General features: G+C 50.5%; 2 protein-coding genes across 2 annotated transcripts; both read right to left on the bottom strand.

Moving 5' to 3' along the window:
* Positions 1-783: 783 nt before the first annotated feature.
* TNF (tumor necrosis factor) lies at positions 784-3,550 on the bottom strand. Its single transcript, XM_025382972.1, has 4 exons — positions 3,188-3,550; positions 2,560-2,605; positions 2,319-2,366; positions 784-2,017 (listed from the first exon to the last, which is right to left on the bottom strand). The coding sequence occupies exons 1-4, from the start codon at positions 3,371-3,373 to the stop codon at positions 1,596-1,598; spliced, it is 702 nt and encodes a 233-aa protein (XP_025238757.1). The 5' UTR covers positions 3,374-3,550; the 3' UTR covers positions 784-1,595.
* A 1,238-nt stretch (positions 3,551-4,788) lies between these two features.
* On the bottom strand, positions 4,789-6,810 carry LTA (lymphotoxin alpha). Its single transcript, XM_025383411.1, has 4 exons — positions 6,657-6,810; positions 6,268-6,375; positions 6,076-6,181; positions 4,789-5,830 (listed from the first exon to the last, which is right to left on the bottom strand). Exons 2-4 carry the CDS (start codon positions 6,364-6,366, stop codon positions 5,418-5,420), a joined length of 618 nt encoding a protein of 205 aa, XP_025239196.1. The 5' UTR covers positions 6,367-6,375; positions 6,657-6,810; the 3' UTR covers positions 4,789-5,417.
* Positions 6,811-14,600: the final 7,790 nt, after the last annotated feature.

Genomic DNA, 14,600 nt, shown 5'->3' with positions numbered 1-14,600 from the left:
TTTTAAAAAATAGAGACAGGATCTCACTATATTGCCCAGATTGCTCTCGAACTCCTGGGTTCAATCTGTCTTCTCACCTTGGCCTCGAAAAGTGGTGGGATTACAGGTGCATGCCACCACGCCCAGCGGTTCAGTCCCTTGTTCTTTATTGTCCTCAGTCTCTTCAATTTCACCCACTGAGAGAATGGAATAGGATAGAACAGCTGGAAACTGGTTGAAGGAAGTAAGCCAGAATTCATTGAGTGCCCACTGTGTCAAGGGCTGAGTGAGGTCCTCTGATGGAGGTCAGGCCTTCTCTCACATGCCCTATGTGTGGTGGACATTCCTGTCTCTATTGGATAGATAGGTTAAGTGGCTGGTTCAACTTACAGAGTTAGGACAGGGTGATTTGAAGCCTAGACACCTGAATCTCTGGAAGTCCCTTGGCTGTGTGATTCAGGTACCTGAGAATGTGACTCCTCCCCAGCTCTCTCCGGACGGCTGGCCAGCTGCAACAGCCGGAAATCTCACCTAAGCTGCAGGATTTTCCCAGCAAGGATTGGAATTCCCAGAGTTGGAAATTCCCATGCCCTCAGGGAGAGGTAATTAGGTTCAGGCTCTTGTTTCCTGGGGGATGGGGAATATTCTGTTGGGCTTTGTTGATGTCAGGTCTCCAGCACCCTAGGAGTGGAAGGATGGGACTGGGTCTGAAGGATCTTAAAGCCTGTGGAGAGAGACTTAGGGAGCTTCTTCCCACCCACAAGAAGAAGCAGATGCAGAATTAATTCCAAGAAGGAGACCATGTTTCTTTTCTAAGCAAACTTTATTTCTCGCCACTGAATAGTAGGGCGATTACAGACACAACTCCCCTGGGGAGCAGAGGCTCAGCAATGAGTGACAGTCAGTCACCAGATCTGCATTGTTCGGACAACTTAATCAGATAAATATTTAAAAACACATAATCAAAAGAAGGCACAGAGGCCAGGAGGCTATGTGGGAACAGCCTATTGTTCAGCTCCGTTTTCACAGAAAACATGTCTGAGCCAAGGCAGCTCCCACATTGGGTCCCCTGGGATCCCCCGACCTCCCAAATAAATACATTCATCGGTAAATAAATAAATAATAAATAAATAATAAATAATCACAAGTGCAAACATAAATAGAGGGGGCTGGCTCCATGGGGAGGGCCAGGCTCCATGTCTCAAGGAAGTCTGGAAACATCTGGAGAGAGGAAGGCCCGAGGTCCACTTGTGTCAACTTCTAGGTGATGTCTTCTCAAGTCTTGCAGCGTTCCGGCCAGAACCAAAGGCTCCCTGGTCTCCAGATTCCAGATGTCACAGACTGAGTTCAGGGATGGAAGCTGGAGGTCCCAGTGAGTGCTGGAGGCCCCAGTTTGAATTCTCAGTGGTTGCCAGCACTTCACTGTGCAGGCCACACATTCCTGAACCCCAGGCTTCGAAGTGGTGGTGGCGTTGCTTAAAGTTCTAAGCTTGGGGTCTGACCCTAAGTCCCCAATTCTCTTTTTGAGCCAGAAGAGGATGAGGGTGTCTGAAGGAGGGGATAATAAAGGGATTGGGGCGGGGGAGGGGTTTGGGAAGGATGGATGTTCGTCCTCCTCACAGGGCAATGATCCCAAAGTAGACCTGCCCAGACTCGGCAAAGTCGAGATAGTCGGGCAGATTGATCTCAGCGCTGAGTCGATCACCCTTCTCCAGCTGAAAGACCCCTCCTAGGTAGATGGGCTCATACCAGGGCTTGGCCTCAGCCCCCTCTGGAGTCTCCCTCTGGCAGGGGCTCTTGATGGCAGAGAGGAGGTTGACCTTGGTCTGGTAGGAGACAGCGATGCGGCTGATGGTGTGGGTGAGGAGCACATGGTTGGAGGGGCAGCCTTGGCCCTTGAAGAGGACCTGGGAGTAGATGAGGTACAGGCCTTCTGATGGCACCACCAGCTGGTTATCTGTCAGCTCTACGCCATTGGCCAGGAGGGCATTGGCCCGGCGGTTCAGCCACTGGAGCTGCCCCTCAGCTTGAGGGTTTGCTGGAGGGAGGGAGAGAGAGAGAGGGGAGTCAGTGTGGCCATGTCGGTTCACTCTCCACATCCTGGCCCTCGAGCTCTGCCCACCCCACATCCGGTTCCTGTTCCCTCTGTCTGTCATCCCACATCCCACCTGGCCATGACGTTCTGAGTATCCCCCTAAGGGCTGTGCAGTTCCTCCACCCTTCCCTTGAGCTCAGCCAGTCCTTCTCACACTGTCTCCAAGGTCTGCCTACCCTCAGCCGGGCTTCAACCCCCAAATCCTAGCCCTCCAAGTTCCAAGACACGTCATCAGAGCTCTTACCTACAACATGGGCTACAGGCTTGTCACTTGGGGTTCGAGAAGATGATCCTGAAGAGGAGAGAGAAAAGAAAAAGGTGAGACCCTTAAACTTCCTAGAAAATACCCCCCATCCCCTTACTTTCACCCCATCCGCCCTCCCCCAAGACCAAAACTTTAAATTTCCCCCACTGCTTTCGTACCAGTACTAACCCTACACCCCAACCCAAACCCAGAATTAGGAAAAAAGTTTGGAGACACTTACTCACTGCCTGGGCCAGAGGGCTGATTAGAGAGGGGTCCTTGGGGAACTGTTGGGGAGAAGGAGAATGGTTAACATCAAGGGAATCACCCTTAAAGGAGGAACAGCTGGCTGCCTGTCTGGCCTGCGCTCTTAGCCCTGAGTTGTCCGGTTTTCTCTCTCCATTCATCTGTGTATTCACCCTCTATGCATTCAACAACTCTTTCACTGAGTGTCTTCTGTGTGCCAGACATCCTATCTTCATCTCTCCTTATCTCCCTCATCGCTTTCTTTAGCTGCCATATTTCCCACTCTCTGTCTCACCATCTTTATTCATATCACTTGTTTCTTCCCCCATCTCTCTGCTCACACCCCACATCTGTCTCCATATCTTATTTACTATCTGATTGTTCATTCATTCATTCGTTCACTCCATACACACTTAGTGAGCACCTTCCATGTGCCAGACATCCTGCCTCTCCATCTTTCTCTCTCTCTCTTCTCCATCTCTTGCCACATCTCTTTCTGCATCCAAGTCTTTCTCCACGTTGTTTTTCTCTCCATCCCTCCCTGTCAGCACACATCTTTCGCCCATCCCATCTGTCTCCCTCTCTTGGGTGGGAGAGTGGATGAAGGCTGGCGAGGCACTCACCTCTTCCCTCTGGGGGCCGATCACTCCAAAGTGCAGCAGACAGAAGAGCGTGGTGGCGCCTGCCACGAGCAGGAAGGAGAAGAGGCTGAGGAACCAGCACCGCCTGGAGCCCTGGGGCCCCGCTGTCTTCCTGGGGAGCGCCTCCTCGGCCAGCTCCACGTCCCGGATCATGCTTTCCGTGCTCATGGTGTCCTTTCCAGTGAAGAGAGGGTGGAGCCCTGGGTCAGTATGTGAGAGGGAGAGAACCCCGCTTGGCAGCTTGTCTGGGGATGTGGCGTCTGAGGGTTTTTTTTCAGTTGGGGTCTGGAGTTGTTTCTCTCCCTCTTAGCTGGTCCTCTGCTGTCCTTGCTGAGGGAGCGTCTGCTGGCTGGGTGTGCAAACAACTGCGTTTATATGTCCCTGGGGCGAGAGGGCGGGGATAGAATCATTCAACCAGCGGAAAACTTCCTTGGTGGAGAAACCCATGAGCTCATCTGGAGGAAGCGGTAGTGGGCCCTGCACCTTCTGTCTTGGTTTCTTCTCCATCGCGGGGGCGGGGATTTGGAAAGTTGGGGACACCCAAGCATCAAGGATACTCCTCACTCTCCCCACCATCCCTGCTCCGATTCCGAGGGGGGTCTTCTGGGCCACTGACTGATTTGTGTGTGGGACTCTGGAGGTTGAATCCCGTCCTCCTGCCCCTCAAAGCCTATTGCCTCCATTTCTTCTGGGGACCAGGTCTGTGGTCTGTTTCCCTCTGATTTCCAGACAGGATGCAGGAAAAAGATAGAACTAGAACTGGGAGGGGCTTCAGAAAGCTGAGTCCTTGAGGTAGAGAAAATGGGGTTGGAGGGAGAAAAGCTGTGTTGAGTCCTGAGGCTTGCGTTTGGGTTCCTTGGGGGAGAAGGAGCTGGGGGCTTGGGGGCAGGCTCAGGGCCTCAGGGAAGGCTGGGTGGGGGTAGCAGGGACAAGCCTGGGACAGCCCCGGGGAGTGAAATCACCACCGGGAATTCACAGACCCCACTGGGGCAGGCCTTCTTCTTTCACTCTGACCCGGGGACTCACAATGCTGGTTTCAGTCTTGGCTTCCAAGGAACTCTGGGGTCCCTGATTTTTTTCATGAAACTCTCACTTCTCAGGGCCCCAATGTGTGGCCATATCTTCTTAAACGTCCCCTGTATTCCATACCTAGAGGTCCTGGAGGCTCTTTCACTCCCTAGGGCCCTCTACATGGCCCTGTCTTGGCAGGGGGGTCCCCATACTCAACCCCCATAGCCCTGGACATTCTCCTACCCTTTGCTGTGGTCATATCTCCCCAGAGGTCTCCTGTAACCCATTCCTCAGAGCCACTACTTGTGGCCATGTCTCCCAGGAGCTCCCTGACCCCCGCCCCTTCAGACCCTGACTTTTCCTTTGTCTTCTCAGCTTCTCCTTTGCTTCCCCTGCAGCAGTCTGGCGGCCTCACCTGGTGAGTCCATCACATGTCCCTGAAGCTCTCTGAGCCCCTTATCCTTTTCTCCCCACAGCTCTTGCTCCCTTTAAGCCCTCTATCCCTCCCTCCTTTCCTTAGATAGACTGGGAAATTCTCACTCCCAGACAGACACACACAAGCAGACAGCATCTCAGAGAAAAGAGGTTTATTGGGCTTCATCCAGGGTGCAGATGCCTCCGTGTGGGACTCTGGTCAGCAGCTGGCTTTCAGAGCCTTTCACTGCCTTCTGGGGCCCTGTGATCCCTCACGCCTACTTCTTTCTCTCTCGGTCAGCCTTGTGCCCATGCCCTCTCACTCTTCATCTCTTGGGCCTGTCTCTGTCTCTCCTTGGATGTTCTTCTATTATTCCCCTCTCTCCATCCTCCATAAATAAATAATTTAATTTTTTTGCCTTCATAAATAGTCCCCTCCCTGCCTCCAGTCATCCCCCAAGCTCCTCCATGTGCCTGCTCTTCCTCCGTGTGTGGATCTAGGCCCCACCTAGCTGGTGGGACAGACCAACAGCTTTGGGTTGGAAATTCCTAGGCAGGCTTGAAATCATCAGCCAGACAGACATCCAGGATGGTTCAGGGAGCTATGGTCCCCTGGGATGCCTAGAATTCCTTCTTTGAAAGCTCCGGTGACTTGATCAGGGAAGACTTGAGCTGTTGGAATGGCCAAAGAAGAGGTGGTGGTGACCCCTGAAATGGTCAGAATGGAGGCAGAATGGGGAGAAGGTCTTGAAATCAATTATTTTTTCTTTCTGGAGTTTTCCAAGTTCTACAGAGCGAAGGCTCCAAAGAAGACAGTACTAGGGCTGAGGACTAGGTGGGGGATGCCATCTGTGTGGGTGGATAGCTGGTCTCCCTGGGTGAGCTGGAACGCAGCCCCATGGTACATCGAGTGCAGCCAGGGTTCCTGCAGCCCTGGATACACCATCTTCTGGGAGCTGAGAAGAGGCACGTGGAAGGGGTACTGGGAGGAGAAGAGCTGGACCTCATGGGCCAGGTAGAGTGGGGTGGGGGTGGCCTTAGGAGAGTAGGCTTTCCCAGAGAAGACCACCTGGGAGTAGACGAAGTAGATGCCACTGGTGGGGACCAGGAGAGAATTGTTGCTCAAGGAGAAACCATCCTGGAGGAAGGCACGGTCCGTGTTCGCTCTCCAGAGCAGTGAGTTCTGCTTGCTGGGGTCTCCTAGGAAGAGCCATAGAGGATGGGGATGGGAGATCAGGGGTCTGAATCAGAGGTCTCAATCCCTGAGGAAGCAGGCACTGAACAGCTGAGTTCCTGGGGGGTGGCACGGGGAGGCATAGGAGTGCCTGCCTCTGTTTTTTTAGCGTGGAGGAAGTTGGCAGAGAGGAGTGGATGCTTGGGTTCCTGAGGCAGGGGTAGGAGAAGAGCTGGGGGGGACATGTCTGGGAGGTCAGGTGGATGTTTACCAATGAGGTGAGCAGCAGGTTTGAGGGTGCTGTGGGCAAGATGCATCTTGGGGTGCTGACGGGCAGTCTGGGCAGCTGAAGGTGTGAGGCCAACACCAGGGAGCCCCTAGGGGAGAACAGAGTTGAGGGGGTCTCTAGGGCTCAAGGTTTGGCTGAGCCACCCCAGCAGCCCCCATTCTCCTGCTGCCTCACCTGGGCCCCAGGCAGCAGGACCAGCAGCAGCCCCAGGAGGAGGAGGTGTAGGGGGCTGCCACGCACCCTTGAGAGGAAGAGACGTTCAGGTGGTGTCATGGGGAGAACCTGCAGAGAAAGAGAGAGAGAGACAGTAAGCGGGGCGGGGCACGCTGCGGAAGACAGACCTCCTGCCCTGGGAGACAGCACCCCCCCACCCCTGAGAGAGAGATCGACAGAGAAGGGGACAAGATGCAGTCAGAGAAACCCCAAGGTGAGCAGAGGGAGGCAGAGAGAGACGGGAAGGGAACAGAGAGGGATCATGGCAGAAACAGAGAATGTGTGGCAGAGACAATGAGACTGACAGATGGAGAGTCAGAGACAGAGAAGGAAACCAAAACCAAACCCACCAAGGCCCAGGCCCAGGCAGGCCAGGGATCCAGGCAGCAGGTGCAGGAGGGACCGAGGCCCAGGCAGAGGGCAGGACACTGTGGGGTGGTAGTCCAAAGCACGAAGCACGGGCAGCCCAAGGAGATGGGGCAGGAGAGCCTCACCTGCTGTGCGGAGCCCCTGGGCCCGGACGCTCAGGTCCCTTTATAGAGGAAGCGGCAGTGGCAGCGTGGCAGGCGGCGGGCGGGTTCTAGGTCGGGGCTGGGGCCCGGGGAAGCCCCCAGGGCTTAGAAGATGCTGCTGTTTCAGTCAAAGGCAGGAAAGGCTGAGGCCTAGGAGAGAACCACAGGCTGGGGGTTCAGGCGACTGAGTTCTGGGAAAGGGAGTTGGGTCAGGGGAATCGTGGGCTGGGAGGGCCAGGGAGTGGGGTCAGGCCTAGAGTTCCAGAGAAGGGACAGTCAATTCGGAGAGGAGGAGGTTGAGCAGCTGGGGTGTGGGCTGGAGGCCCGGTTCCCTGAAGAGCAGTCATATATATAACATCTCTGCACCCTTGGCTGAGTACAGGCTTCTCTCTTTGCCCATTTCCTTCTCTTGTACCCCTGCCCTTGTCCCAAACAACTCAAGTCATACTTGTTCCAGTATATGGACTTTCCAGCCCATCTGGCAGGTTTCACATCAAGAAGGTTCATTATATATCCTCTTCATCGGGGACATTCTAGCGTTTGCCTCTCGTGCAGGTGAAAATATTAATGGAGCCCCCTTCCACTCTTGAAAATGTCCTAGTTTGGAAGATATATTTTTTGGTCCCCTTACTCAGAGATGATGCTGGACACTCAAGTATGATGATGTCTCATCTCACTCCTGAAGGATGCCCTCCATCTCTTCCTGACCTCAGGTGGCTTCCACAGATCAGATTTATATAACCACAAATAAACACACACTCCAGGATCAATGTGGCAGACACCTTCCAACATTCTCTACAAGGGAAGTTTCAGAATTCCACATGGGTGAGGCTTAAGGGTGGTGACTTAGGGTGGGGTGGGGACAGCTAAGGGACTTGTCCTGAAGCTGCATTTGCAGAGCCAATACATTATTTTAAAATTGTTCCAGGCCTGGTGCAGTGGCTCACGCCTGTAATCCCAGCACTTTGGGAGTCTGAGGCAGGTGGATTACTTGAGGTCAGGAGTTCGAGACCAGCTGGCCAACATGGTGAAACCCCATCTCTAAAAAAAATACAAAAATCAGCCAGGCGTGGTGGTGCGCATCTGTAGTCCCAGCTACTCAGGAGGCTGAGGCTGGAGAACCATTTGAACCCAGGAGATGGAGGCTGCAGTGAGTCAAGATCACACCATTGCACTCTAGCCTAGGGGACAGAGCAAGACTGTCTCAAAAAAAAAAAAAAAAGTTCCAAAAATGTTTTCCTTTTTATTGATATGTAACTTAGGTATGAGGTGGACACCTCTTAAGTGTACGACTGATGAATTTTTCCATCTGTATGTAGCCATCACCCAGTTCCACGTATTTTCAGGTTCCCAGCAGGTTCCCTCATGCCCCCTCCCTGCTGATACCCTCCAAAGATAACCAACCACTCTCTCTCCTTTGTCACCATAGATTAGTTCCTCCTGCTTTGGGGCATCATATAAATGAAATCACACAGAATGTACTCATATCTGTTTGGCCTCTTTCAGTCAGCATTATGTTTGTGAGATTCATCCACGTGGTTGTATGTATCAGTAATATTTTTTTAAAAAATTGCGATGTGGGCCGGGCGCGGTGGCTGAAGCCTGTAATCCCAGCACTTTGGGAGGCCGAGACGGGCAGATCACGAGGTCAGGAGATCGAGACCATCCTGGTTAACCCGGTGAAACCCTGTCTCTACTAAAAAATACAAAAAACTAGCCGGGCGAGGTGGCGGGCGCCTGTAGTCCCAGCTACTTGGGAGGCTGAGGCAGGAGAATGGCGTAAACCCAGGAGGCAGAGCTTGCAGTGAGCTGAGATCCGGCCACTGCACTCCAACCTGGGCAACAGAGCGAGACTCTATCTCAAAAAAAAAAAAAATTGTGATGTGATATTCTGTTTTATCAATATACTCTAATATATTCTGTTGATGGGCATTTGGTTTGTTTCTAGTTTTTGTCGAACACGAAAAATGTTGATACGAACATTCTCATACATGAGCCCATTTTCAGTTAGCTTACAAGTTACAAGGTTTAAAAAAAAAGCAAAGTTTCTAAAGATGACTTTATTCACTTTTCCTAAGTTTGAGATAATACCAACTGGTCACCTCAAATATTATTACTGCTACTGATGTGATTTTACTTGGAGAGTGTTAGAGGGGTTGGAGCTGGGGCTGGTGGTGACCCGGGGTCAAGCCCACTGTTCCATGGGGGCAGACCACTTCTCTCCCCAGGCACAAGGTCCCTGAGGGGTCTTGGCGTAACATGGAGGGACATGTAATTAACATTCTGGGTGTGTATGAGTTATTTCTCCTGTTCTCCTTCTCTACTTGAGGCCGTGTACCTTTGCCTTTTATGCTTTACTAGTCTTAGCTATTATTTCTGTAGGGGCACAAAGGGGTGATCCCTTCCTGACCCATCATAAGGGTTATGGCCAATACTCCTATAACAAAAGACAGATTAACAAGAGAAAAGCGTAATACATTTATTTAATCAAAGTTTTAGAGGACATGGGAGTCTTCAGAAATGAGGACCGAAGGACCCAGGGAAATCTATTTTTATGCTTAGATTTGACGAAGAATGAACAGCTGTGCAGAAATGTAATTGAACAAAAGGAGTATAATCTAATGGTAATAGACTGGAACTGGGGGGATCCCAGTAAGGCCTGGCCATATTCTTCTTGGTCTCTCTGTACAGCATTCCTTCCTCCCAGGGATAGGGCAGAACCTCTTCTTTTTTTTTTTTTTTTTTTTTTTTTTGAGACGGGGTCTGGCTCTGTCGCCCGGGCTGGTGCAGTGGCCGGATCTCAGATCACTGCAAGCTCCGCCTCCCGGGTTTACGCCATTCTCCTGCCTCAGCCTCCCGAGTAGCTGGGACTACAGGCGCCCGCCACCTCGCCCGGCTAGTGTTTTGTATTTTTTTAGTAGAGACGGGGTTTCACCGTGTTAGCCAGGATGGTCTCGATCTCCTGACCTCGTGATCCACCCGTCTCGGCCTCCCAAAGTGCTGGGATTACAGGCTTGAGCCACCGCGCCCGGCCGGGCAGAACCTCTTCTGGAATGAAGGTCTTATAACCTACTATCAGATGAGGTAGGTCAGAAAATTTCTTTTCCTTTTTTTTTTTTTTTGAGACAGGTTCTTACTCTGTTGCCCAGGCTGAAGTGCAGTGGCACAATCTCTGCTCACTGCAACTTCTGCCTCTCGGGTTCAAGCGATTCTCCTGCCTCAGCCTCCCGAGTAGCTGGGATTACAGGTACTCCATCAAGCCCGTCTAATTTATTTTTGTATTTTTAGTAGAGATGGTGGGGGGGGGGTCTCACCATGTTGGCCAGGTTTGTCTCGAACTCCTGACCTCAGGTGATCCGCCTGCCTTGACCTCCCAAAGTGCTGGGAATATGGGTGTAAGCCACTGTGCCCAACCTTCTTTTCATTCTTTTAACCTTATCTCTTGCGTCAGTGTTGGTTTCCCTCTTAGCCCCTGTTCCTTTCTTTTTCTCCGTGTTGCCCTTTCTTTCAGGGTCCTTTTTGCTTCCTGTTGTCTCTTTCTGCTTCTCTAATGGTATGAGCTGATAGACTGAGACCCCAACTGAGCTATATTAAAATATAAAATGGTATTGCAAGACTGGGTGCAGTGGCACACGCCTGTCATCCCAGCACTTTGGGAGGCCGAGGAGAGTGTGAGAGTGGATCACGAGGTCAAGAGATAGAGACAATCCTGGCCAACATGGTGAAACTCCATCACTGCTAAAAATACAAAAAATTAGCCGAGCGTGGTGGCACGTGCCTGTAGTCCTAGCTACTAGGGAGGCTGAGGCAGGAGAACTGCTTGAACCCGGGAAGCAGAGATTGCAGTGAACCAAGATCGCACCACTGCACTCCAGCCTGGGCAACAAAGTGAGACTCCATTTCAAACGAACAAACAAACAAACCAAAAAACAAAACAAAACAAAAAACAAAAAACAACAAAAAACCAAAATGGTATTGCAATTAATAGTGAGACACAGAGAGAAATTTAAATTAAAGAGGAAGAAATTTAAATTAAAGGCAAGAAGGAGTGATGGGGAGACGAGAGACAGAGAGGAAGGAAGGGCAAGACTGGGCTGAGGCTGTGTCACGTGCATGTGAGATATGCTGAAGGATGCTCCTTGAGATGAGCCAATCTTGGTTTCAATCTCAGTTTCGGAGGTTGTATGAAATTTGGTTTCTTTCTTGGGCAGGCCAGCAGTTGGTTTGGGACTTTCCCTGGGTGGGAGAGCTGATGACTGGAGTCTTGTGCCCCAAACTCAGGGAAATACAGTCTTTATAGTGGTCTTTGTGGAGAAACTAGTGAAATCTCTGAAGCCTCCAAATGAGACTGAAATGACATTAGCTTCAAACTTGAACTTAGCCTCAAAACCTAAATTGGGATTTAATACCAACATCAACCCTAACCCAAATTTAACCTCAACCCAAATCACAACTCAGACTCAACCCCAACTGTAACCCTAACCTCAAATCTAAACACATTCCAATTAATAACCCCCTAAATAAAACTCCTCTACCCCAACCCAACCCTGTTTCTAGGGCTAATCTTGAAACCAGTTTACCACCACTCCTAACACTAAACTTAAATCTGACTCTAAATGTAAATCCAATCTGAGCCACAAGCCTAAAGTTGAACTTTATCCTGCTTTATGAATTATTCATCCATTCCTCCATTTAGTGAGTATCTGAGTGCCTACCACGTGCTGGGCATTGTTCTAAGGCAGGAGGGACACAGAGGCAAAGGGATCAGAGAAGGCACCTGCGGAGCTTGTATTCCAGTGAGGCCAGACGGAAAAGAAAGAAACTGAAGAAGAAATTGGTACATAGTGCTATGAGAAAATAAGACAGGCTGGTGTCGTTAGAGTGGCAGGGAGCTACTTTTAAACACAGCAGTCAGCAAAATCCGCTTCAAGTGATTGGGTGGCACTGGAGCTAAGACCCAAATGACAAAAAATAGTGACCAGGTAAAAGTTTGGGAGCAAAGCATTCCAGGTAAAGGGAGCAGCTACTGCAAATGCTGAAGGCGGAACCAAGCTGGGGGTGTTGGAGACAAACAGGCGGCCAGTGTGGCTGCAGCAGAGAGGCTGGGAGAGGGGTGGGAGATGAGGTCAGAGAGGAGGCCAGGGGCCAGGTCATGCAGGGCCATGCGAGGAGGGTAAAGCCTCTAGATTTCATCCAGCCACAGGAAGCCTTTAAAGGTTGTCAGTGTGTGTCTTGCAGGGGAGAGAGATAGAGAAGAGAGAGGTGAGCAGAAGTGATTGGATTTTTTTTTTTTTTTTTTTTTTTTTGACATGGTGTCTTGCTCTATGGCCTAGGCTGGAGTGCAGTGGCACCATCATAGCCCACTGCAACCTCAAAATCATGGGCTCAAGTCATCCTTCCACCTCAGTTTCCCAAGTATCTAGGACTATAGGTGTGTGCCACTGTGCCTGGCTGATTTTAAAAAAGATTTTAAAATTTTTGTAGAGACAGGGTCTCACTATGCTGTTTAGACTGGTCTCGAACTCCTGGTTTCCAAGTGATCTGCCCATCTCAGCTTCCCAAAGTGTTTTTTTGTTGTTGTTGTTTGTTTGTTTGAGAGGGGGTTTCGCTCTTTTTGCCCAGGTTGGAGTGCAATGGCTGATCTCAGCTCACTGCAACCTCTGCCTCCTAGGTTCAAGTGATTCTCCTGCTTCAGCCTCCCAAGCAGCTGGGATTACAGGTGCACGCCACCATGCCTGGCTAATTTTTGTATTTAGTAGAGATGGGCTTTCACCATGTTAGTCAGGCTGGTCTCGAACTCCTGACCTCAGGTAATCCACCTGCCTCAGCCTCTCAAAGTGTTGGGATTACAGTTGTGAGCCACTATGCTGGGCCAGTCTCCCAAAGTTTTGAGATTACAGGCATGAGTCACCACACCGGCCCTGGAATTTTTTTGTTTCTTTTTTTTGGAAATGGAGTCTCACTCTGTTGCCCAGGCTGGAGTACAATGGTGCAATCTCAGCTCACCACAACCTCCACTGCCTGGGTTCAAACGATTCTCCTGTCTCAGCCTCCTGAGTAGCTGGGATTATAGGTGCATGCCACCATGCCTGGCTAATTTTTGTACTTTTAGTAGAGAAAGTACACCATCTTGGCCAGGCTGGTTCGAACTCCTGACCTCAGGTGATCCACTTGCCTCGGCCTCCCAAAGTGCTGGGATTACAGGCGTGAGACACCACGCCCAGCATTTTTTTTTTTTTTTTTTTTTTAAGACAGAGTCTTACTCTGTCGCCCAGGCTGGAAAGCAGTAGCACAATCTTGGCTCGCTGCAACCTCTGCCTCCCAGGTTCAAGTGATCCGCCTATCTCAGTCTCCCAAGTAGGTGGGATTATAGGTGCATGCCACCATGCCTGGCTAATTTTTGTACTTTTAGTAGAGAAAGTACACCATGTTGGCCAGGCTGGTCTTGAACTCCTGACCTCAAGTGATCCGCCTGCCTCAGCCTCCCAAAGTGCTGGAATTACAGACATGTGCCACTGCACCCAGCCTGTTTTTTTTTTTTTTTTGGAGATGGAGTCTCACTTTTTTTTGTCCAGGTTGGAGTACAGTGGCACCATCATAGGTCACTGCAGCCTTGAACTCTTGGCCTCAGGCAATCTTTGTACCTTAGCCTCCCAAAGTGTTGGGATTACAGGCATGAGCCACTGAGCCTGGTCTGGACTTTTTTTTTTTTTTTTTGAGATGGAGTCTTGCTCGGTTGCCCAGGCTGGAGTGCTATGGCGTGATCTTGGCTCACTGCAACTTCCACCTCCCAGGTTCAAGTGATTCTCCTGCCTTGGTCCCCTGAGTAGCTGGGATTACAGGCGTGCACCACCATGCCTAGCTAATTTTGGTATTTTTAGTAGAAATGGGGTTTCATCATGTTGGGCAGGCTGGTCTCGAACTCCTGACCTTGTGATCCACCCGCCTCGGCCTCCCAAAGTGCTGGGATTATAGGCATAGCCAACGTGCCCGGCCTGGACTTGTTTTTAAAAGATCGCTGTGGCTCCTGTGATTAGGCTGGCTGGTAGGAGACAGGTGGCAGTGGCATTAATGGTGAAGAGAAAATAGTGGCAGCCATGGAGATGGAGAGAAGTAGACAAATTTGGGATATATTATACATTCCAAGGGTAGAATCGACAGGACTAGATGTTGGATTGATGGGTGGGAGACGTAGAGACTGGGAGAGAAGCAGGATTCTGATGGATGGAAAAACTAAAAACTTCTATTTTGGGTGTGGTTAAGTGTAAGTCTATTAGACACGCAAGTAGAGATGTCACTTGGCAGATAAACATCTGGATTTCAGGGCAAGGTCCAAGCTAGATAAAGAAACCTGGGCATCGTCAGCATGAAGATGGTGTTTAAAGCCATGGAACTTCTCTTGGGCATCCCTATAAGACCCCTTTGAGGCACTTGTTTCCCCTCACAATGGATGTAGTGCATCTTCCACTCTGAATTCCAGAAGCAACAACCTCCTGCTCCCAGAAGCTAAACTCTCCAGACTTAGTCTTCTGAATTCCCACTGGGATTTCACCTCCCTGGATTCAATTCCCGACTCCACAAGGACCCTTCTACCAATCCACTTCACAATATATGGTGGAACTCCTCACAGTTTCAAATCTTGTCTTCTATGTTTGAAAGCGTTTTCCTCTGGGCATTTTGAAACCTGGCTTTCCCCTAATGATGCTAGTCCTCTCTGTGGTGAAGGTTGCTCTTTCTTCGACCTCCATCACTAGAGGAATGAAGGTAGAAGAGAGGGGTTAT

The sequence above is a fragment of the Theropithecus gelada genome, chromosome 4, assembly GCF_003255815.1.
Source record: "Theropithecus gelada isolate Dixy chromosome 4, Tgel_1.0, whole genome shotgun sequence".
NCBI classification, from domain to species: domain Eukaryota; kingdom Metazoa; phylum Chordata; class Mammalia; order Primates; family Cercopithecidae; genus Theropithecus; species Theropithecus gelada.
The sequence above is the reverse complement of the archived record's forward strand: the minus strand, read 5'-3'. Positions and strand labels throughout refer to the sequence as shown.